This window comes from Perca flavescens, chromosome 8 (genome assembly GCF_004354835.1).
Source record: "Perca flavescens isolate YP-PL-M2 chromosome 8, PFLA_1.0, whole genome shotgun sequence".
Taxonomy (NCBI): Eukaryota; Metazoa; Chordata; class Actinopteri; order Perciformes; family Percidae; genus Perca; species Perca flavescens.
In genome coordinates, this window is record NC_041338.1 from 16,517,064 (window position 1) to 16,540,381 (window position 23,318).

A 23,318-nucleotide genomic window follows, 5' to 3' on the forward strand; every position below is an offset into this window, starting at 1 on the left:
GGTGGGGCGTAAACCACCCACGCTAGTTAATTGGGGCCCACATCTGACACAGGCCTCTGCACTGATGTTAGATCACAGCCCAGATGTGACATTGTGGGCAGATGAAAGAGTTTAATAGACTTGATTTTATTTCCATCCAGCAAGGAGCAACCGGAGGTTTGATTCCACGACAAAACATTTGGAGATGAGGACTTCCGCCTACGTCATGGCCGAGAACTGTAGGTAGACTCCTCAGCTCCAACAGACCCATTAAAAATAGCCGTTAAAAGAGTTTATTGATAAATGAATACAAGACTACGTGAAAGAGAAAACTCAGTGGATATGCCGATCCGAAATCCGAGCAGGAAAGAAGTAGGAAAAGGGAGTAAAATGGAGGAGGGAAGACCAGGCCCCAAACAGCTAACGTTAGCTGAAGCTACTCCAGTGAAAACCAGCGGGGATGCTAACAACATGGCTAACACGGGGGCGAACAATGTGCTAGCGGAGTTACAAAAACTCCGACAAGAAAACACGAACTCGTTTCGAGATCTAAAATCCTCTCTCACCAGAATGGAGACCAAGTTGACCGAGATAGCAACACGCACAGACGACTTGGAACAAAGAATGACCGAAGCTGAGAACAGAGTAAGTGTTACAGAAGACAGTCATGCTAAACACGGGAGGGTGCTAAGATACCTGTTGCGCAGGGAAGCTAATCTCACGAGTAAATGCGACGATATGGAGTACCGACTGCGCCGCAACAATATCCGTTTATATGGTATCCCGCAGGAATCAGAGAAAGATGGCATGATTGACTTTGTGATACACTTTCTGAGGAGTATGGTGAAACTGCCAGAGGGTCTTGAACTTAAAGTGGAAAGAGCACACCGAGCCCTTGGGCCAAAACCCCGAGGCGCGGCACCACCACGGTCTATCATAGTCCGCTTTTTGGACTTTCAGGTGAAGCAGACAGTGCTACAACAAGCATGGAAACAACGCAATGTCCAGTTTGAAGGCCACACAATCTATTTTGACCACGATTATTCGTCTGAAGTGCAGAGGAAGAGGAAAAAGGTCCGGGAGGCGATAAAAAAGCTCAAAGAGAAGAACATCAAGGCCCAGACACTGTACCCTGCCCAGCTGAAGGTTTCCCTGGGATCAGGTACCCGCATTTTCGCAACATTGCTTGAAGCACAACCTACACTTAAAGATTTGGGGGTGGACATCGCCTTGGAGGACAGAGATGTCCTTGAGATGGAGATGGCGCGTGAAGCCTGGACAACGCAGCCCAACGGGAGGAAAAAAAAACGGCAACACCTGAAGACATCAGATATAAGGGAGTTCATTTATGGAAGGGACGCAGATGATTAAAACTGGACAGGTTAGGCTTAACATTTTGCACTGAAGTAAATTGGGACTGGGTCTGTCTGGAGGGGGGGTGGGCTTGTATTTGATCTTGGCCTTGGCACGGTCTGAATGCAACCACAGGTTTGCCTGGAAGATCGTCTCCACTGCACAATGTCCACTTTACCCGGAGAGCAAGTGCTCTCTGCCCAATGGACACCGGGAGTGGGTTGCCCTTTACTTGTTCTTCAGTTGTTCTTATTTCAAGGGCTAGCCACTGGTTTTCTGGAAGTTTATAAAGATTTGTTCATCATAGCTATTCACACTGTTATTATCTCTGTTCTCTTTGTTTCGGCACTCGGCAATATCATGTATGGTGATATTTGTTTTCTATCTCTAAAGACATGGTATGAGTAATCTCAATGTGGTTAGTTATAATATAAATGGTATCAATCATCCCATCAAAAGGAAAAAAATGTTGTCCCAACTAAAAAAACTAAATTGTTCAATTGCTTTACTTCAAGAAATCCATCTTGATGATAAAGAGCACCAAAAGTTACGGAGGGAATGGGTAGGACAGGTTTTTAGTTCGGCGCATAAAGAGGGAAGAAAACGAGGGGTTGCCATATTAGTGTATAAAGCTCTGGGCCTCACTGTTGACAAAACGCATGCGGACAAAGCAGGTCGGTACATTTTGATTGTTGGAACAGTAGGAGAGATAAAAATATCCATTTTAAATTTGTATGCCCCAAATGAAGACGAAATTGCTTTTTTCAAAGACATCTCAGTCGTTCTAACCTCATTAGTTGAAGGGTTGCTCATATTGGGTGGGGATTTTAACTGCGTGTTGAACAAACAATTAGATAAACATCCTTTTGAGGCTGGTCCAATATCAAGAAAAACAAGGGTACTACGGACTATGATGGAAGAGATGGGTTTAGTAGATGTATGGCGCCAAAAACATCCTAAAGAACGAGATTACACATTTTTCTCTAAAGTACATGGTAGCTACTCCAGAATAGATATGTTATGTATGTTAAAAGGAGATGTTTACAAAGCGACCAGCTGCCATATTGAATCAATAACAATCTCGGATCATGCTCCGTTAGTCCTTTCGTTGGTTCTGGATAAAAGTAGCAGTTTAAAACAGTGGCGGTTAAATGTTTCCCTCCTTAATAATTTGAGTGTTGTACAAAGGATTAAGCAAGAATGGAAAGATTATTTAGATCATAATGATAATGTAGAGGTCTCGGCCTCTACGTTATGGGAGGCAGCGAAAGTGGTTATAAGAGGAAAATTGATAGCACTATCATCTAAAATTAAGAAAGAAAGCATTAAGGAACAACAAAAATTGGAAAAAAATATTTCAGACTTAGAAAAGGAACACAAGGAGACTAGTCAAGAAAATACTCTTCAAGCTTTAAAGAAGTGCAGACAAGAGCTTAATGACCTGTTAACATAAAGCGGAGGGGGCCCTACGATTCGCTAATCAACGATATTATGAATCGGGAAATCGAGGTAGTCGACTACTAGCTTTTCAATTACGCAAAGCACAGGCCAGTCGTACAATAGCGAAAATTCAACATCCAAATTCCAAAAAAGTCATATCTCATCCTAAAGATATTGCCGATGCATTCTCCACTTATTATGAAGCACTGTATGACTCACCGGAAGCCACTGACAAGGCAATTAAGATTGAAAGATTTTTGGAAAATATTAACCTACCTTCATTAACTGACACCCAATCTGAAGCATTAGTAAAACCAATCTCAATAAAAGAAATTGAAGGTGCCATTAAGAATTTAAAAAATAATAAGTCCCCATGGGTGGACGGCTATCCAGGTGAGTTCTATAAATGTTTCAAAGATGAAATTATCCCTCTATTACAAAGAACCTTTAATTATGCTCTCACTCAAAATGATCCACCTAAATCTTGGTCTCAAGCAACAATATCCGTAATCCACAAAGAAGGCAAAGACCCAATAAGTTGTTCTTCATATAGACCAATAAGTCTGTTATGCTATGACATGAAAATATTAACATCTATATTGGCCAAAAGATTACAGGAGTGTATAAAACATGTAATTGGTACTGACCAAACTGGCTTCATACCAGGTCAATTGGGAATTAATAACATTAGGAGAACATTAAATATAATGACAATAGCTAGGAAAAAACAGACCCATCAATGCTTCTCAGCCTTGATGCTGAGAAAGCATTCGATAGGGTGGACTGGTTGTTTTTAGAGTATACTTTAAAGAAATTGGGATTTCATTCTAAATTTATCAATTGGATTGGGGTGATGTATTTAAATCCTACCTCCAAAGTTAGGGTGAATGGCTATATCTCGGACAAATTTGTGCTTAAAAGAGGAACCAGACAGGGTTGTCCCCTCAGCCCCCTGTTGTTCGCAATTAGTATAGAACCATTGGCAGAGTTGATTAGGGAAGATCATAGAGTACAAGGAGTAACTGTCGGAGACACAGAGTTCAAACTGTCACTGTATGCCGATGACGTTATTTTATATATTTCTAACCCATTGACTTCTGTTCTTGCATTGTTAGAGTGCCTGAGATAATTTGGATTAGTTTCGGGCTATAAGGTCAATGAAACCAAGTCACAAGCTTTCTGGTTGGTAGGGGACAAACCAAATGAATTGGACAAAATAGCTCCATTTAACTGGCCCACCCGGGGCTTCAGATATTTGGGTGTGGTTATTACGCCTCATGCTTCCCAATTGTATAATGAGAATTATGGTAAACTAATGTCCAAAATCAAAGCAGATGTGGGGCGTTGGGATATTCTCCCCCTGTCTTTAATAGGCAGAATAGAAGTGGTAAAGATGAACATTCTCCCTCGTCTTTTGTATCTTTTCCAGGCCTTGCCTATATGGATACCTACATCTGTGTTTAAAAATCTGGATAAGATGATTTCTACATTTGTGTGGCAGGGGAAAAAACCCAGGATCCGGAAGAGATTACTGTGCAGCTCTAAGGGAGTTGGTGGCTTGAGTCTACCCAATTTTAAGCTGTATTATGGGGCAGCACAGTTACGAGCAATAGTAGAATGGGTGATTCAGGATGTGGATACAAATTGGTTGTGGTTGGAGAACTTCTCGAGCCCATCGGTTCCCTTGGAGACGGCATTATTTTTGGAACAAAAGAAATGGAGAGAACTTAAAATACAAAATGAATGGATTGCCTGTACTCATCGTATATGGTCAATGTTGAGGAAGAGATTGGGTATTCCTCTAACAACTTCACGTGCACTTCAAATAGCCAAATTGAGTGACTTTCCTTTCCTAAAACAGATCCCGGTTTCTTGAATTGGGCAGGGAAGGGACTGATAACTGTACACCAGATGTTTGATGGGGAAATCCTAAAATCCTTCAAACAATTACAAGACAAACATGGACTTTCCTCCTTAGATTTCTTCCGATATTTGCAGATACGGGACTATATAAGGTCGAGTGGGGAATGGGAAGCCTTGAAAAAATCGCCTACCTTAATGGAATCCTATTTGATCAAAAATGTCACTGAAAAAAATAAGAAAAAAACGGTTTCAAATTTATATAATTTCCTACAGACACAATTGTCAGATAACTCTTTTGAAATAAAAGGCAAATGGGAATTAGATGCAAATATTATTATTGAAGATGAGGAATGGATTAAGGCATGTGAAATTAGTCACAAAACCACAAATAGTCCCGTGTGGAAAGAATTCGGTAGGAAAGTTGTGATGAGATTCTTTAGGACTCCTTCGCTTATATTCAGTTTTGACAATAGTAAATCAAATTTATGTTGGAGAAATTGTTACCAAATTGGAGATCATACTCACATTTTTTGGGATTGCCCCATCCTGAGATCCTTTTGGCGAGGAGTTACGCGGGAAATTCAAGTCATATTAAAATGTAACCTGTCGTTAGAATTTGTTCACTGTGTAATAGGAGTGGCCCCAAGTGAGGGTCTTAACAAACAGTACACTAAATTGATTCAGATATTACTCTTAGTTGCAAGAAAAATGATTACTAGGTCCTGGCTCAAGGTCCAACCCCCTACACTCGAGCAATGGCAGAAGGGATTGAAGGAGATATACTGTATGGAGAAAATCACGGCCCAACTTCACTTGAAAGTTGATCAGTTTAAGGATCTTTGGGACCCAGCTATTCATTATTTTGGTTGGACACAATAAAGTGTGAGTGAAGAGGGATTCTCTTGCCTTTTTTTTTTTTTTTTTTTTTTCTTCCTTGCACTATCTTTTATATATTTTTTTTATATTTTAATGCAATAATATGTAGATAAAGAATACTGCTGAAAAGATGTAATTGTTACTTTAGATACCGATTGACATTTTACGATTACTTATTATTTTTTATTTTTTTTAGTGTAAGACACTGCAGAGTGTGCCATTGTTCTTCTATGTTTGTAAAAAACAAAAGTCAATTAAGATGTGCATTTACTTAAATAAAAACAAACATTTGGAGATAATTTTAAGACTAATGGCTTGATAAAGCTGGACTCTCCATCTTGAAACTCCCAATCCCAATGTGTGGAGCGGAAGGCAGGGAGGCAGATAAAAGAGGCTCCTGGGGTGTGTTTGTTCTTGTTCGTTTTGAAGTTTTCTGTTGACGATAAGAGCGTCCTCTGATCATAAGGCCTTATTGTTGAACTACTCAGAAGGCAGCTCATTACGGCCATCTGATAAAAAAGAGCAAAACAAAAAGGCTGATTTGTGTTTTCATAACAAAAGATAAACACATAATATCTCAGTCCCAGTGGCTTTGTTTGCTTACATTGTTTGCCTCCCCTCCTGTCCAAGTGTCTCTTGAGGCTCGCTTGGGGCTTTAAAATCTTAACACTTTCCTTCTTTGTTGGGGTACTTTAATCAAAGGGGTGAAAATCCTCTTGGATGCGTTACTGAGACAGTCAATAAGCCACTCAGCTACCAAGGAGTCAAAGCTTCTGATCCACTGTGAAAACCCGATCCACTCCACTACTGGTTCACTGAAGCGAATACACACGGTGAAACGTTTACCAATGCTACCGATGTAAAAGTGAAGTACATGCTGTGGTGCATCTCAATTGTTCATCTTCAATCTTTAATGTTCGGGGTTGGTTGTTTGGTGCTGAGCAGGTAGGTTAGCTCATGGGTTTTCAAAGTGGGGTCCGGGGACCCCCAGGGGTCCTTGAGATGATTCCAGGGGGTCCACAGCAAAGAGGGGAATCATTTAATTTGAACTATAATTCCAATTAATAAGTAACAAAATAAAGTGTGACTTTCTGTAATAAAACATCTAAAAGCAAAAATCCTATCAGATGGGGCACCATGGGACAAAATCTTATGAAATGGGGGTCCGTGGTCTGACTTATGTCAGTTTAAGGGTCCTATTCGTGAAAAAGTTTGGGAACCACTGGTGTAGCCTATGGGTTTTAGAAGTTTTTTTTGCTGTAAACAGACACACAATGAGAGCGATGAGACTGAACAAAACAGTAAAGTTGTGAGCCTAACAGCTAATCAGTGAGCTGAAACTCTCTATAAAGCTCTGCAAAGCTGAGGGGAGCTGCAGATTTAGGTGATAATTCTCTGTATATTCGTATCACTACGAGCGACCCCTTTCACATTGTGACATTGTTTTCCATTATCCCTTGACTGTACAACATGTCGTCTAACCACACATGAACAGGCCACACTTGAAAGTGGGGTGAAAAGCGAGAGAAGGGGCACACGTTTGGATTGTCGCTCCTTAAAGGCATTCATGGAAGATATGGGTCAACAAAACATTCGGTCTTTGCAAACCGAAATTATGTACGTGTTTATTTGCATATAGTGCAGGAAAGTGAGATCCGATCACAAGTGGTCACTCAAGACGCAAGTGGAGAGGCATTCTACTGTGTGTGTATGTGTGAACTGATATACTTAAGGCTGTGCGCTTGTGATTGGATCACCGAAGACGCATGTTAATGCCAGGTCTGAAGAGGGTCAAGAACCTGCCAAGTAGCACTTACTGTTAGGGCAGCTTGTGGTGGCCCAACACTTTAAAGGTCCCATGGCATGAAAATTTCACTTTATGAGGTTTTTTAACATTTATATGAGTTCCCCCAGCCTGTCTATGGTCCCCCAGTGGCTAGAAATGGGGATAGGTGTAAACCGAGCCCTGGGTATCCTGCTCTGCCTTTGAGAAAAGGAAAGCTCAGATGAGCCGTTTTGGAATCTGCTTGTTATGAGGTCATAACAAGCAAGGTTACCTCCCCTTTCTCTGATTTGACCGCCCAGAGAATTTGGCCCACCCATGAGAGAGAGACATCATGGCTTTCAAACGAGAAAAGTGGCAGTTGGTCGAGGCCACATCCCCACCCTCCACCTTGCCCCTCCCCCTCTCTTCCTCAATAGCTTCAGACACAGAAATGGCACATCCTAAGGAAAGCTCATTGTGGGACTGGCTCTAGTGGCTGTAGTTCTGCACCAAAGCTGAATTTCGGGAAAGAGACTTCAGATACAGTATTAGGGGACCACTAAGGTCTATATAAAAGCATCCAAAGAGCACCATGTCATGGGACCTTTAAGACACGGCATGTTGGTTTTTACTTTAATTTGTCACCTATCCACATTTGAATCAGAGAAATACTGCGTCAACAAAAGCAACATCAACACGTTGGTATTGAAAAAGAAGAAATTACAATGAACTAGATGGTCTGGAAGCAACCAGAAGTATGCCATCTTTGTCTCGGCCTTCTACTTCTCACATCGGTCACACGGGGGCATACTTGAACTAACAGACTGCTCTTTCTCACCGACTCTGGACTGTTGTGACACACACACACACAAACACACGTGCACACACACACATACACACAAACACACACACGCCCTCACTCACAGAGGGCTCCGACATTCACTCTCACACAGGGAGACACCCCCTCTCTTTTGAAAATACACAATCGCCATTCACTCTGCAAAATCCACACACACCACGTCCTGTCTGCTTGGGTACACTTCATCAGCACACACACGCTCCTGCACATGCTCACACACACACACACACACACACACACACACACACACACATCACAGAGGGCCCCCCGCGTTATTGCCTCTCCATTTGCCTGTTGCCATTTGTTCCACACGTTTTGTTGGTGGCTGAAGAAAAGCTGCTCAGAGCTGGTGGTGATGTGAGGCAACATGATGGAGGTGCTTGTCCTGACTTGTTGAAGACTAATATGTCATGACCCGGGACTCAGAGCATTTATAAGAGGGATGTTTTCAACACTCAGGAAACTTTGAAGAATCTACTGGTGATGCACTGATGTGATCTAAACATACTTGTAGTTCCAGCATTATAAAAATGAAACTGTAAAAATGAATCTCTGTACCCATGCACACTAAAGGAGTATGGAAAACACAAAAACATTATGTACAACCAGGCTTTTTTGATACAGTGGATGTCACATGGTCCAGCCTTGTTCTGAGAGGCAATATTTCAGCTTGTATAAACACACTAGATGCAGATCGGCACTTCCATCCTTACTCCTATGAACACCAAGATGCTTTAACCTATTCTATCATACGTCTTTGTGGTTTCCAGTACTGCTGCAAGTGCATCATCGCTGCCTTATCTCTTCTCTTATCATCCCCTCTCTCTCTCTCTCTCTCTCTCTCTCTCTCTCACACACACACACACACACACACACACACACACACACACACACACACACACACACACACACACACACACACACACACACACACAGATCCCATTTCCATCCTTTCTCTCTTACTGCTAGTAAAAAGCTATGTATTGTTTTCTGTGTGTGCACAGGCTCGTACAGGACTAAGAAAGTTATCTGATTATGCTTACACAAACTGGATGGACCACACACCAGCATGAACATAAGCACATATGGTGAACACAATATCGGTAAATGTTACCGAAAAAAAAATTAGCTAAAAAAGTCACACAATATGCGTTCACGTTTTATTTACGTTTGCAATTAATTTGCAAAAGCATTTTACTGTCATTTATTTCGGGTATGTTTATATGGAAAAGCAGGCGTAACTGCAGCATTTCTGGAAAGCCCCAGTCTGCAAACCATCCGGAGTGATGAGAACACTCCTGCACAGACGGTTGTATAGACCGAACCCAGTGACCCTTAGTCTGTGCTGTCCCTGTGCAAAGTATGCAGTCTCCCTTTGTCCCAGTGTTATGCGTTTAAGCACTGTGTTGTTCCGAAAAACAGGGACATTTGTACATATTTGTATGAAAAGATGTTTTATTTACAAGATGTGCATGTACGAAAAACAGTGCACAATTAAGACTGAAACAGGTTGAGTTTTACATAAAATTGAATGACCGGATTCTTACAGTAAGCCTCACCAAAATCACAAAGCAATTCATTATATCTCAAGCCAAAAAGCAGCAGCCATTTGACAAATATAATACTACAAAGTTTCAGGTTTTGCAGGCTTTTTTCAGTTCTGAGAATACAGTCTCTATGAAACGGGTATGCTTACACTTAACCCACTCTCACCCAAAGGCATACAAATATCACAGGTTTACTTTCTAATGTGAAATGCTGGATACTTTCATCTCCTCAAGCCTCTAAAAATCCTTGAAGCAGAGAACATTAATAATCTCTTTTGATAAGGGGTCACAAAAAGACAACATTATTCTGGTGGATACATTGCTCCTAACAGAATATGTTGATTCTCCCTAGTGCCCACTCTCACGTCCCCGGTGACTCTCTAGGATGCACTCAGGGATCACGAGGAGGGTTTTGGAGGGTTGAAGGTAAAAAGGGGGATGAATTTTGGGGACGCACAGGAAAGGGGGGTGCCCACGGTGTCTGGGAGCAGATGGCGTGCCTCTTCCTCTCTCTTTTTGGTGATGTCCGCTGGGAATTGGAGAGGCCTTTAGGCATTCCTTTAGAGGCCAGAGACAGATAAGTGAGTTATGCACTTCACCACCATCTGGGCTCAGACAGCGCCTGGCCTGCAGCTGACAAGAGTGTGCGTGTATGTGTATACTATAGTAATAGTAGTGGGGAGGGGTAGTGGTGTGTTTCCATAGCGATAGGTCCTATTCCTGTAGAGAGGTCTGTGCATCAACTCACACGCCGCCCTCCTCCGTGCTGCTGTGTCTTCATTGTTAACTCAGATGCTGAATTTGACAACGTTTTTTTTGTTTCTTCCTTCTTTTTTGTCCTTTTTTTTTGTCCTCCAGTCCTTAGCATCATTGTCAACAAATTTCAGTCTATTCTTGTGCAGCTGACAGTGTCTTCATGGAACATAGCATCTGTTGTGAAACAGAGGGAGGGAGCGAGGGATGATGGCAGGGGACCATGTTAGGTTTGCCAATTTCCCTATTCCCATCGTTCAAGGCTTTGTGTGCATTGTAAGATGCTGTGCTGCACTGCCAGTTCTGATCTGCGCTTGACCTGCTGTGTATATGCCTATTGGTATCTCTGTTTAGGTCTTTTTTCTTTTTTTTTACTCAGTAGTAACATTGTGCAAATACATCTGTGTGCACAGTTCTGGAGAATTTTCTGACTCTGCCTTTAATTTTTTCCTGTTACTCAAAACCTTTTATCAATAAATCTTATTGTTGCCGTTCTAGTGAAATAACAACACTTCTGCTTCTTGCACCACAACTTCTGCTACCACTACAACTTTCACTGCAAACTATATTGGCAGAAGATAATAAAAACCAACCAACTTAAACGTGAGCCCTCAGCCTGGACCGTAAAACGTTCTTTAACATTTATTGTTCAAAGGTTACTCCAACATTTTAAATTGATAAAGTAGTCTTGCAAGAGACATATTTGATAAAGAATGGTCTATAATCGATGTATGTACCACTCGTATGGGTTAAACTTAAACATTGCTGGATTATAGACTTTATCAAATGCAACTTGTTGTGTATTTTGGGCTACTATTAGATCTGTAGTGAGATACACCTGACAGGGTGACCAATTACCTGTTGGTAACTTTAGCTTCCGTTGTTGGTGTTTGCCATGCTGCTGTAAAGACATGCTGTTGGGCTAATAAAACAGTTAATATTCCGTCGTAGTCCGGGTTATCATTGTTATATCTAGTAACATGAAACAGTGAAGAATATAAAACAACTCATAATAATAATAATAGTCAAAAGACATTGAATGTTCACTTTCATTGCACAATATTAGTCACTTCCCAACAGCGCTAAGATCTTTTTTTTTACTAAAATCTAAGACACTAAAGGACAATTGCATGGTCACACTTTCTGAATAACACCCTGTGATGAATTTAAATTGGAAAGATTTGGCAATTTCCATCTTTGTCAGGCATCTGTTGGCATTCTGATGCTCTGATGGGGTACAGTGCCAGCTCTATGAAGATAAGCCCTCGATACATTGATTTCCATGTACACAATGTAGGCTGAATACCCACTGTGTGAGTACAAAACCCCATCACACACACTGAGACGGTTTCCTTTTTCCTTCAGTCTGCCTTTCTGTTACTTAAGTCTTCTTCAAAGCAGCCTACCGACACATCACCTGCTTCTCTTTCTCTTCTCTTTCCATCTATCATCCATAAACATTTAGTGTGTGTGTGTTTGTGTGTGAGTGTGTGTGTGTGAGTGTGTGTGTGTGTGTGTGTGTGTGTCTGTAAGCAGGCCTTCCCTGCTGTGTTATTGCAGGCTATGTATCAGCCCATTGGCATTGCCCTGCATGGAGACTAAAAGATGTTGCTAATCCGCCAACAGAATACAGCAGGTCAAGCAGCCAGCAGCGGCTGAATTCAACCCCAGGACCACAGCCACAAATTAGGACAGCCTGACAAGGCCCTGCGGCATTCTGGGTATTGTTGTGAGCTGCCAACAGACCTCTAAAGCCTCTGGCCCTATGTGAAGAAACAGCCAAGGAAAGGTGACGATTAATAGTGGCTTGGTGACCTGGGAGTACAGCTATAAATCTATATCGCCACCAGACGCTCAATCATAGTGCACGCCTGTCTTTCTGTGTGTTGCAAACACACACATACACACACACACACACAAAGAACACCATCAGAGACACCATCAGCACCGTGTGAAAATTCAAACGCAGAGAACAAATCAAACTTTCTACTTTCTACAACATGAATACGAATTTTTGACATTTCAGCTTCTCCTCGTCAACCTTTCTCAACTTGCAAGTAGCTGTTTTTTCAAAATAAAGCGTCATTTTCCAAACATGATGCTAGCAAACGCAAGCAGCTGAGGGCTAGCGGGATGAACCCGAACTCTGCCACTCCTCGATGCTCTGCAGCCTGATGAATGATGGTCCTTTGTTGTGTGTCCCATAAAGGCTGCCGTGGCCATCCCTTTTTATAGGACCTGGCGAGCAAATGTGAGGCGTGAATAGCATTAGTCCGAGTCAGTGCACCCATAGCTGTGAAGCCAGCCCTGAAAACACAGCCTGCTAGCCCTCCTCCCCAAGTTTTATGAGCCAAGATGATTGAAGAAAACTGCACAGCCAACAGAGAAGGACAGGGAGGAGAGGAGCACGGAGAGGCATCAGAGATGGATGGATGGACAGATAAAACAGAGACAGCAGCCGTTCAACAGAGGACTCACATCCCATGCAAGAAGGGGAACAGGTTTGGTTCAGAGGGACTGAAAAGGATCCAGACAAAGGGAGAGAGTAGAAGAATGGAGGTGGAGGACTCTGGCTGTCAGGACTGGCGCTGGGATGGAGTTAGATCTCATTTCTCAAGTGTCATCATCGCACTATCTGTGTCTCCTCTTCTCTCCTCTCTGTCCAATTACTGCCACAATGAAGCAGGCCCCTTCCTGCAGAGCTGCATATGGCTCTCTGGTTGTAAAGCCATCACTCCAAAGTGAAGCTATGCAGTTTTTGATAGGTACAGTGTGTGTGAATCTCAAAGGGCCACATTAGGTTGTTGTTTGACTAAGTGTGAGCCGCTGCTTTGACACATGGCTCAGCATGATTTCCTGTGAACATGCCACCAGCCTATCACAGACAACCTATGGTGAATAGGATAAAATCATCCACTATCAGTTTCAACAGTGTCTGTTTTCTCCCATGCCAACAGTCTCACTTTCGTTTAACTGTAATGTCTTGTAAACTGACTTATAATAAGGAAACTAGAGTACTTTGATTTGATAATGTACCATATAATTCTGACTCCAAAAGCGGTTTCATATTTACAAATTTAAATTGAATGTGAATATGTTTCTTTATCTAATAAGTAAGAGGAGCTATCTATCAGGACATAACATGGGACAGGTTTTTACAGACTCAAATTTAACAACCTCTGTTTTAAAGCTGTCTTGACATTCTGTTAGATTGAAATTCCCCTGACAGCTGTGTTGTAAAGGCATTCAATAATCACATAGCATCACTGGTCACACCCACACACACATGGTATTGATGGTGCCAGTGTTTGTGCAACTCCAGCTCAAGGTCAGCTACAGGATCAATCAAACAGGAATCAGTGTCTTTCTCAAGGACACACTGGCAGCTTGGACACTTGCTCATGAATGACCAGGTCCTTCAACTGACGTTGCTTGTTTAGTGTTGAAGAGCTGGTTAAAAAAAATGTTGTTGACTTTCAAAACGTTTTCTGCTTGACATGTTACAAATGTCACTATTTTAATACTTTAATGAACTACAAGCTATTGCTATAATCTCTCATGTGATGCTCCAAAATCTCCGTGGACATACTGTTATAAATTGCTTTTACTGTTCATCCATCCAGCTTCGTCCGCTTATCCGGTGTCGGGGGGAGCAGCTCCAGCAGGGGACCCCAAACTTCCCTTTCCCTTGGGCTCCCTTTTACTGTTAAATGACCTAATAATACAGATAGAGTGTGAACATATGGCTGTTTTAAATAATGGACACATACAGAGTTATATAAAATCCAATTGTTCAATCCTGATCCTATAGCCCTGAGTGTGTGTGTGTGTGTGTGTGTGTGTGTGTGTGTGTGTGTGTGTGTGTTCAAACTCCTAAAGTTTTTTCAAATCAATAGCTGACCTCTTCACCTTTTCAGGCGGGCAAACTGCCGGCCCTATAGAGAATACACATGCTTTATTTGATGTTTTTAAAAAAAAAAAAAAAAAAAGAAAAGTGGTCTGGGATTGCCTCCAAACAGCTCTCACAGACCATTACCCAACTTGTCAAAAACCGATGCTCTGCTACGGCCCTCGGCGTCAGATACCGAGGGCACTCAAATACACTAGCATGGGCGTAGATTTTGGGGGGGATGCAGGTCATATGCTTCGGTCCCAGACTGTGGAGATATGGGATTGCCACTGGTTGCAGAATCTCATCTCTATATCTCTCTGCATTGAGATTGCCTCCAATGATGACAAGCCTTGTTTTTCCAGTGAGGGAGATGCCACCCCACACCACCACATTGCCTCCACCAAAAGGTGTTACTCTATCAGTGCAGCAATCAGCATAGCGTTCTCCGCATCTTCTCCACACTTTGACCCTACGATCCAACTGCCGTAGGCAGAATCATCCAATCCACCAAACACCAAACGAGTCAATGGCAGAATAAGTTGTTTGGCAATGGCAGAGAAGATTTGGCAAATCTTTCATGGGCGTAACCCACATACTCAGCACTGCTGCTCATCCCACAAATGCATGTTCCTTACAAATGGGGAACCATTTGAAAGGGAACTAAACAGGCTTTCCAATGGTATAAGACTTATTGCCAAAAAGCATTGTTACCACAGAGAAATAATCTACTAAACACAAATTTCCTTACATTTTGTGCTAAATTTAGATATATTAATGGTATGAATATCGAGTACAGCCCCTTTAAGTCAATTAGTCAAATTTTGGTTGTTCACTGTTTTTTCTTATTGTTAATGTGGGAAGATGTCAAGCCTCAGTGGGAGAGAATACTTGATTCCTTTGCAATGAATGTCTTTGAGGTGGAGAAGTTTATCTTAATCTGCCTTCACCAATATTTTTTTAAGCTATTCTTCGCAAACAAAAACTAATGATAGTATGCAAGACACACGTGTTTTAACAAAATATTGGACCAAACATTGGTCAATATTGGACCAAATTACTTTCTTTTTTTTTGCAGTGCATTCAGCGGTAGTTATACCATACCTTTTCAAAGCTGCAGTTCAATAGTGAATCCTGCCTCCAGACGTAATGCTCACTGTACTGCTGCTGAAATGAAAAGTTTGGCCAAAAGGTTATACAAATTTTACAAGCTCAAAATGTGATTAAAAAAAACCTTGTTTCTAAGCTATCATAACGCCTAGGCATATTGTTTTTTCCTGCATTTATTATAACATAAAAAACTAAAACACATTTTTCCACTATATTCCTCAGAAAAACTAGACAACTGCCCCAATTATACCAACTTTCTAGCCTACAGTAGGCTGTATTTCTGCCGTGCAGACGCAGCCCAGACGAGACATTAAGCTGCTCGCTCCATCACGTCGTGAAACATTGTAAAGGATCTGCTTTTATTCTGGGCAGTGTTAAATCCGATCCCCTTGATGCGTGGGGAGAGCAAAGTGAATTAGAGATTGAGGTGGGCCGATTAACCCCCCCTTCTCCTCCCCCTTCCAACACAGACCAAAGTCGCGATGCAAAGAAAAGGAGGAGACAGAAAGAAGAATTTGAATAGCTGCCACGAGTTCCCTGTCACGCCGCCTCCAGCGTGGATTGAGCCGTGCTCTTTGTTATCTACAGGCATGAATACTGAGTGGATGTAAAGAGAAAAAGGCCCAGGAGAGGTGAAAAAAAGGAAAAAACACTGGGGCACGTCTGGGTCTAGAAGAACCCATAACAAAAATTGACTTGACTTACAAAATGTCTATAATATCGGTTAAAGAGCCTTTTGTAAGTCCCTTATTGTTTTTTTTATAGTATGTACTGTCCCAATTGCTCATGGTGTCACCATGATATTCGAAATATTTGGCATGTATTTTAAAAGTAAATCACATTAAATACTGTGTTAATACTGATTAATGCTAGAGCTCTGCTGTGTCCTAACTGTACCCTAATATCTAGTATATCAACATTGGTATTATTATAATATTAGAGACCTAATATCTTAAGACATACAAGGCTAAGTGTGTACTCAGAAAACATTTATTTTTTTAAACATATACGTATGTTAAATTGGCCTCTCATGTTTGAGCTATGTTGTGTTCAATTATTGTCTGATTTAACCACATCTCATATTGTAGAGCAAAACAAGAATGAACTGTTTGTATTATAAAGGTAGTTTGTCAGTTTCAATAAAAGCGGCTGTATGGAGATACCTTCAGTGCTTGGGCTCACATTGTCTTTTATTACAGTATGACTAGAGAGACTATGTCTATTAGTTGTGTTCTTGAGAAGATACTGACAGACGATCCTGTATCTCTATTCTGTCTTTTCTTAGAGGTGATTTTAAAATACGAGGTAAATGCTGGGCCCTATTTCAACTTCACCATACCGTTACCATTACCGTGGGGAGTAAATGTACTGTAATAACTGGACTATACACAAAAAAAATACTAGGTAAATTTAAACCAATTTGGGGCAATCTAGCACCTATACCTTCAACAATGAGCATAACAACCATTGGGTCACCAATGACACCCAAAAACAATCATTAGTTTGACACAGTTTGACTTATTTATATTATTTCTGGTTATTCAGCCAATACCAATATATTTACATTTTTTTTATCATCAATTAAACCCACAACTCTATGTTTTTATAAACATTTTAGTGTGTTTAGACAAAAAAAAGATTTTCAGATTTCAGAGGTTTCCTAAGGTAAAGGAGACTGTTAATGGTCCTAGATGGTTGCAGTACAGAGATGAGGCGAGCACCTCCTGATCTTCTAAGAGAGAGAGAGAGAGCGAGAGAGAGAGAGAGAGAGAGAGAGAGAGAGAGAGAGAGCAGATCCCTCCTCCGGATACAATCACCTTTATGCAAACACGTGCACCAGGCCTGTCTGCCCACTTAAGAGGAGTGGAGTCGAGGATGGGGGAGAGGGGGGGGGCACAGGTGTCTAACAATCCAACAAACACTACCAACCCCACCCCCAAAAACACCCTCTACACACAGGCACTTTTATTTCATTGCACTGACATAAATGCAGGGCGGGGCAAGGAGAAGCAAACAGGAATAACTTCAAAATTGTGATTAACCGTCTCTATTCTTCTGAATGTTCCTTTATGATCTACAGTATATTAATCGTGAAATAAAACCGAGGCTTGTGCAAGAGTCAAAGAAAGGTAGTGTAAAAGAGGCCTTTTGGTGCATAAAGTAGCTCCACAGGCCCGTGAGTCAGGAGGTAAAAGCCCAGCTTGCAATCAAATATATCCAAATAAATTCAGTTTGTGTTATTTCATTCCTTAAAACAACTGAAAATCATAGCAGAAAGCACATTATGCCTCGTTTCACGTAAATAGCAGAAAATCTATGAATATTGGGAATTGATTTAAAGAAAATCTGATTTAAGACCTGCAGGATTATGATTGTTTTGATCTGCAGCTCCTAAACCCACTCAGACCTGAATTCAGTCCTCCATTTGTTATGGTATAGGTTAAAAAAAAGAGATATTTTTGGGTGAGGGGGGTAAAGGGGGTCAGGGAGCTTTAACTCGGTGACAAAGCCTCATTTGCAGGTCAATGCGATGGCACACTCGCCTCTCCTCTCCATCCAGCTCGCCTTTGTTCCCTGTCGCCTGCGCCGATGCCAGATGGTCATGGAAAATGCTAATTCCCCTTGGCTGATTTTCCTCCTTTCTATATTTAATTGCAGCCTTTGCAGATTGTCCCGGTAATTGTGTGTTTTGAGAGGAAAATGCAATTTAAGTTTTTTCTCTCTCTGAAATTTTATTTTTAGTTGTTACATTTGTATGAAGCCTCAAAGCCACTGTTTATGTCAAAGCGGCTGAAGCTAAAGCATTTGCCAATTCAGACCCATAAAGGAGCAACATTTTGTGAATTTTACTGAGAACTGACGAGATTTTATTATCATTCGGTCAATTACTAAATAGACTCAGCAAATGCATATACACAGTGGACGCATTGTGACTGTATGATCGAATAGACGACTTAACGACTTGGCCAATTTATCAATCCAACTTTTTATCTCTCACGTTCTAAATAAATGATACAATACACAACACTTGTTTTGAGAATGGGATACATGATTTATAAATCTACATTTGGTCTGATTGAAAGAAATGAGGTGTTATAAAGTCGTGTTCTTTTAATGAATAAATCTCGCTATTTGTTATTGATATTCATATTCAGATGTTTTTTTTTGATGTACTTCATTTTTATTAAGTCACAACAACTTTATATAAGTCACTGACCTTAGTAATGTTACATATTTGTTATATAGTATTTTTAGTTTAATTGAACTAACTGATTCAAGCAACAGTTGATTATGGTTTTATGATGACTCAGTAAGTTAAAGGTCAGATGGGAAACTGAAAGGCTCATAAGGCTGATTCTGTCCATCAGCAGCTGCTTGTTTCATTATATTCTATTGTTGTGGGCGTGTTAATGAGGTATGTATGTTAGCTGTCATCTCTTTCCTTTATGTCCATAGGCTACTGTACAGCAGGGCTGAATTAAGTTATAATTATCATGCAACATTCTGTGGAGCCAATTTAAATTGTAAAAATCCATCCGGTCATGCAATGAACTGGCATAGAAGTTATATTCTTGGTGAAAATTATTACTTATTATGCAAGGCCAGTCAAATAAAAAATGTTTTACTGTTTAGATTTGTTTTTTCCTGCAAAGAGAAGCTTACGGAGTTGAATTAACCTACGACCTCTCCCGCAATGACTCAAATGCATTTAAAGTTCTATTTATTGGGACAAATTTTATATAGTTGCACAGCTGTAGAGACAAATAAATGAAGATGACCCCTTTAACTCTTGGGGGGGTGGGGGGACTTGAGCCCTTGAATTTGTCCAGTCTCCAACATAGAGGGGACTTCATTAAAGTAACACATGAACAGCTGTTGTCTTTAACATGTAAACTATTGAGAATTTAAAACTACACTGAATGGCCTCGCAGCTCCCCGTTGGCATATGGGCGTTAATTAGCTGGATATAGCCATAGATTAATTATAATATTTTTTTCGTCCATTCGTATCAATAGAGCAGCCAGACAAAGTGTCTTTTGTTCTCTGATGCAGGACATTCTGTGGCTGACTGAATGGGTCTTGGCTATGTCTACATGGATTTGCCATATGGCAACAAAAAGGAAAGAATGGAGCCGAAGAGCGCTTTGTGCTGGAAATCAGAACAAGCCCGTCAGAGCTTATGGCTGCATAGAGCTGACAAAGTCACTCTGGCCATCAAAAGTCTCCATTTCATCAAAACATTAATGTCAGATGGTCAAAGCAATTCAAACAAATGAAGAAACTTATGGAAAATTATTAAAAAAAAAAATGTGCCCGTTTCCTGCGCACTGACAGGCGGCCCAGGCCCCGCGCGCATTCAGCCACTGCTGCATTTGGCTTCTTTCAATTAAGGGTAAACTTGCAAGTATGACCTGTTGAATAGTTTGTTTCAATAGACGAGGACAATTACAAAGACTATAGTTTTCTTTTTCCAGCTCTGGCAGGTGGCCTCCACGCCCGGTGTATCCACGGCGGGGTAAACAGTGTGTGTGAGTGGGTCTTTAGAGGGCTTGTTGAGTGCGGGTGGATGTGGGGGTGTCTTCGTGGCGGACAAAGCGGGGATCCAAAGGCAGCTGCTGCTTCTTTAGAAGGGCGAAAGGGCCTTTAAATCCCAGCCTATATCCCGCAGCTGCCATGCGCCCCAAGGCTGCACGTCTGAATGCGTTTCCCCCCGCAAGGTATATGAGCCCATAGAGGCAGACAGATACAGGCGGAGCTCAGTGAAAGGTAATACCTGCGTCCCCGCGGGAGGTGGAGAGTCATAACTGTCTGCAATAACACGGCATGGATTCTTGGTGGTGTTTGGTGTTTAGAGTTTATGCCTTCTTTTCAGCAATACGTTTGTGGAATATAAATCACCTCTAAAACTATTATTAAGACCAATAGGCTACGGAGAATATGGCCAGCTTTCATTGAATGAACAATAAAACGGTTGTTCCAATTATTTTTCTAAATTTAACAATCACGAGGCAGAAACCAGACAACACAAAGACGTCAAAGTTTCAGTTTCAGGACTAATTTGACACACATCTAGTTTCATAACACCCAAAACTAAAACACATAAACGGGACAAAAACACACCAACAAATCTGCTTTAAAGTCGAAGTGAAAAATATTTTATTCTCATCTTTTACAAGACACAGGGCACCTTGTATAAAAACACAAAAAACGGCTCAGAAACCTATTTTTTTCCAAGTGTGGACTACTATGGGTAAGCTACATGATTGCAACACATCACAATGACGAATGGAAATATTAAAATAAAATAAGAATATGCCCTTTGGCTAAATCAACAAGGCATTTATAACAAATATAAAGAAACATAAATAAATTATAAGTTAAAATAGTCTTAAAAAATATACATTTAACAGAAAAAAACAGAACAGAAATAAACATTTATAGGCTATTGTCTCTATAAAGCTGTACACTTTTGGCCAGTGTAGACAATTATTTTTAAAGTATAATTAGGATTGCATTGCACAGATGTTAAAACATTTAACACTGTCGAGTGGCTGTATGTAAAAGCAAAAATGAATGCTACATTTGTACTGGATAGAAGTCATTCGGCGAAATGTCCTCTCTTTCCTGTCCATTTCCCACCCCCCACCCCCAAACCGTTCAGTCCTGAGAGTCTGGTCCGGTGTTCAGGCTGCGCTCCGCCGGGGCGCACCAGGCCGAAGCAGCCGGCTGGTCGAGCTTAAAATCTCCCACACCGTCCCCTGTTTTCTCCTCTCCGGCGTAGTAGCAGGGAGAAACATCCACATCTCGATCCTCAATGTATGCAGGCAAATATAGGCTAGTGCAAAAACACCTGAGGAAGGAATAAAACACGATCAGTTTATCTGAGGATCAGTCATGGAAACAGGAAACTCGGCAGCAGGCGTCACCAAAGATCCTCTATACTGGACCGTCTCTGGCGTCAGCCTTTACCCAAGCCCTTTTCCCGCCACATCGTGACGCACATCCCCCCTCCCCCAACCACTGATGTTACTACAGCTACTACTATCACTACTACTGCGATTTCGCCACCACGAACTCCCCACCCCACCGCACCCTCCCAGATAACACTGTCTGCGCTTTTTTGGCTCGCGTAATCTTTTTCCAATTAACGCAGGAAAAACAAAATCGAAATCATTGATCAGATACAAGGCAGCCACCAGGCTAAACATAACTATTAATAGTTGACAGTTTTATCATTGAGGTGTAAAAAAGAAGAAGAAAAAAAAAATCAGAACTGCCATATTAGACTAGCTTTAACGATTTGAAACGGTCTGGTAGTTTAGAAAATTGAAAAAAAAAATCTTCATACCTTCAACGGATCCTCTTTCGTGGAGTTTGTTCCAGCGGGATTGGAGACTTGGAGTGGTGGCAAGCGCTCACATCATTTGACTTTTTATCAGCAGCCCTTTTTCGTTTCACGAAGAAGTCTGTTGGAAAGGAAAAAAAAATATATTTAATACACATAAATCCAGTTGAGCCGAAATTACGCATGCGACAGACAAGGGGATAATTTGGATACAGGCCCTAATAGCACTGAAGCCACAGACATCCTTAACATGAGATTTAAAATGTCTTATAGCCTATGTACCTGTGATGTGTGTGTTGTTGTTGTCAGTAGTGGCCGTTCTTTTCCGTCTAACACACGGGACCTGTTTGTGAGCCTGCTTCCCTGAATTGAGCTTGTCTGTGCGGTTCTCCTGGTTAACCTCCACCGGGCAGGGAGTGCTGCTGCTCTCGGGCACGGACAAGCGCTCAAGTACATCCATATCAGTGGTCTCCGGTAGAACGGAGTCCGAGGAGGGCCTCTGCTTGATGGGTGTCTCAGGCACCCTGATCCTGCCGTTCTGTACAGAGTCCTGATAAAACACCGGGGTCTTATCCACGGGCACCTCTTCCCACTCGTAATCCCCATCCACCGGGGTGTTGGCTTCGAAATTAAAGTTCCATCTCTGCTGGTCCCGTTCGGAAATCTCCCGCAGCTTGGCTTTCATCTCCCGGTTTAGTTCGTCGTGATCCACTGGTCCGAAGAGGTTGCGGCAGGCGCTTGTGCGTCTGTGGAGAGGGAAGGTCCTCCTGGCCACCAGCCTATCCAGCGCGCTGCTCGATAACTGGACGTTGGTCATCTCCAAAATCTTCCTGACAAAAGCCCCAAAACACAAAATAAGATGCCCTATTTGGCTAAATGATCCCTGATGAGAGAGTATCAGGTGTTGTTGTTGTTGTGCCTAAAGTGTGTATCTCTATCTCCTCTCTCGTCCGTCTCTCTCCACCACACAGTTCGGTTTAAATGTACCTTCTCAGCGAGTGAGATGTGGAGTATATAACCTCTCAACAACTCCTCAGTATGAGCAGCCACCTCGGGCGACTTTCTCATTGGTTGCCTTAAATCCAACCCTCTTAAAAAAAACACACGCACGGCCCCCACCCTGTTTTCCCGTCGGCCCCTGGTGCCTATTTGGCTGTGCGCCGAGCAGAGCGCAGCGATTTGGTTTTTCTCTCGGATTGTCAACCCTCTGATAACACTGAGCAGACTTTCCCTATGTCAGCGTCAGACTGATGGAGCTGCTGTTTTTGGATCACGTGTGGGTACTTAAACAAGCAGCTGGTGCTTGTGCATCTATTATCGGACTTTGTTATGCTCTTCTTCCGCACAATTGCTGCTGTTGTGCGTTCGATAATGGACTAATATGGGATCGATCGTCTTATGTTACATGAAAGCACTAAATGGTTGTTAAACTATTTTATATTCTTAATAATGTTTTATATATATATTCGAATAGAAATACATCAATCTTACTGGTTACCCCTAAACTTTTCTTCACTATACATGCACCCTCCTGTCCC

At 41.7% G+C, this 23,318-nt stretch overlaps 1 protein-coding gene across 1 annotated transcript; it reads right to left on the reverse strand.

The window, feature by feature from the left end:
- Positions 1-20,567: 20,567 nt before the first annotated feature.
- LOC114560390 (cyclin-dependent kinase inhibitor 1C) lies at positions 20,568-22,822 on the reverse strand. Its single transcript, XM_028585731.1, has 3 exons — positions 22,063-22,822; positions 21,784-21,901; positions 20,568-21,285 (listed from the first exon to the last, which is right to left on the reverse strand). The coding sequence occupies exons 1-2, from the start codon at positions 22,595-22,597 to the stop codon at positions 21,786-21,788; spliced, it is 651 nt and encodes a 216-aa protein (XP_028441532.1). The 5' UTR covers positions 22,598-22,822; the 3' UTR covers positions 20,568-21,285; positions 21,784-21,785.
- Between the last annotated feature and the right edge of the window lie 496 nt (positions 22,823-23,318).